This window comes from Euprymna scolopes, chromosome 44, assembly GCF_053919585.1.
Source record: "Euprymna scolopes isolate OS-2025 chromosome 44, ASM5391958v1, whole genome shotgun sequence".
Classification (NCBI taxonomy): Eukaryota; Metazoa; Mollusca; class Cephalopoda; order Sepiida; family Sepiolidae; genus Euprymna; species Euprymna scolopes.
Window position 1 is genome coordinate 6,777,891 of NC_136525.1, and position 2,264 is coordinate 6,780,154.

The 2,264-nt window shown below is 37.8% G+C and overlaps 1 protein-coding gene across 1 annotated transcript in view; it reads right to left on the reverse strand.

Annotated features, from left to right (window-relative positions):
- Window positions 1-452: 452 nt before the first annotated feature.
- LOC145268664 (outer dynein arm-docking complex subunit 3-like) overlaps window positions 453-2,264 on the reverse strand; it is a 40,543-nt gene continuing 38,731 nt past the window's right edge. The window contains exon 12 of the mRNA XM_080124151.1: window positions 453-1,361. Coding sequence (XP_079980277.1) covers window positions 1,231-1,361 — 131 coding nt within the window. The 3' untranslated portion in view covers window positions 453-1,230. The remainder of the gene's footprint in view (window positions 1,362-2,264) is intronic.

The following is a 2,264-nucleotide window of genomic DNA, read 5'->3' on the forward strand; positions in this document are numbered from 1 at the left end:
GGATTGGATAACAATATTAAGATGAATTATTCAGACTACTGGCAACTGAGAGAAGTAAATTTTTTTCAAATCAGTCTCTCTGTGGAAGCCGTGCTGTGGCGACATCTATATATATAAAAGCGAAAATGTGTGTATGTATGTATGTATGTGTGTTCACTTTTTGTTTTGTCTACAAAAGGCTTTTTTGGCCGTGATTCTCGGTTGGCTCGCTCCTTCTTAAAACTTTTTATATGCTGTCTAAATAATAATATCTACGACTAAGGAACTCGAGTCGCAGCTATCTTTAATTTACCCAACTTTTACAAGCTATTTTTGAGATATTTTTTGATCGACGCATAGCGGGGAAAACAGAAACTGGCTTCCAGCGCAAAACTTGGTCAAACATCACGCGACTTAACATTCAACGCCGGGTACCCCCACTAGTCTATATATATAAAAGCGAAAATGTGTGTATGTTCTTTTCTTCTTTCGCGGTACAGGTTCGAGCCTGCCTGCCTACTACCACTTTTTTTTTAGCTCAACACACACCTCCAAACACCTGGGCAATGCCGGGAACCCATGCTAGTCAGTAAATAAAGTACTTAGTAAAATTCAGTTGTAAGTCACACTCTTCTAACAGTTGAAGGTTCAATCCTCAGTAGGGGCGACACTCAAAATACATTTGTGAATGATTTTGGACTTCTACACAGTCGTGAAATTGCATATTGATTACTATTCTGGTGACTGGGAGATACAAATGTTTTTCAAATCAGTCTCTCTGTGGAAGCCATGTGGTGGTGACATTGTTAATAATGTAGAAAACTTTGATGATCAAAATGCGAAATGTTACTTCGATGTGTGTGTGTGTGTGTGTGTGTGTGTGTGTGTGTGTGTGTGTGTGTGTGTGTGTGTGTGTGTGCCATTCATTTCAGTTAAGAAGTTAACTAAATAACTATGGGTGTCATTCCAAAAGTAAAGCTTCCTATTTATTTAACTCAAAAAGTTGAAGAGCTACGAAGACGGCAGTGGTACTATTAAAACGAGGGTACCTTTTCTGCTTCAGAATTTATTTTTCTACATAGTCACCACCATTCTCAATGCACTTATGCCAGGAATTCTCCGCTTCTTTTGATTTCTCTGCTGTTAACTATATCGCAAGATTACTAAAAACTTAAGCTAGCTGAAACACGCTAAAAATGTTGAAAGTTGAATCCAGTGCCTGAAGTACCAACTTATTACCAGAATCTGGCACTATTTGGGTTTCTTTCTTCTGCGTGTGTTGCACTTCTTGGTCTGTCGGTCTATTAATTCCTTCGATTGCTTTTTGATAGCAATGCGACTCAGGACTTCGGCGTCATCTTCCCGGCTGCTTTCACTGTCAGCTAAAGGAAAAAAAATAAAAGTGTTAATTAAAAACAAAAAACGGGAAGGCAAATTAATTTTATCAAACAAAAATTTTTTGTTTTTTTAATTTTCTTCCTTTGAAGATTGTAATGCTGGGTATGGGGCAGCCAAACCAGCTGTCAACATTGTCTTGTTTTTTATTGAAACCAACCGAGAGCTCTTTTTAGTATCCTCGCTATTCCCTTAAGTTCAATAGTATGGATCTCTTTTGCACTTGGTTCACCAGGAATATTAGTTAGGTAGGACTTCAAGTTCTTTATAAGCCCTTTGGTACCTGTAAGAAAGTTCTTATCCTGCCTATATTTTGTGGCCCTTTTCTCTTCCCTGCAACCTCTTTCTCACAGAAGAGACGTTGCGAGGTTGTCTCTGCTTTATCGTTATTTTCATGGTAAGTGCTTGGCTGAGCTCCAATCTATGGTTCCACCTTGCCAAATTTTTATGAGAAACATTCATCTAGCTGAAAACACTATCAATAATTTCCTCTACTCTTTATCTGTGCCTAAACCTAAACGTAGATTTCATGACCAAAGTTTTTTTTTCTTAGAACTGTATGCCTGTGAAACTCTCTTCTGTCTCCCTGCTTTTCAGCTGACTACAATATGGTCGTCTTCAAGTCCAATGTAAACAAGTTCTTGATGAGCCGTTCCCCTTAAGTAATCCAATTTACAAGATTTCTAACAATTGCTACAATATTGCACCATTGACTACTGTACACTCTTTGATTCTTGAGTGGCCTCTGGGCCTTGATAAGTGGTGACTCCTATGTAAAAAAACAAAAAAAACATTAGTTCAACCAGGTAATAAAGGGTTTCAATTTTGAGGAAATTAAGAGATGGGGCAAGATTATCAAAATTATCCTCTTTCTTCAAAGTAACTCAAAA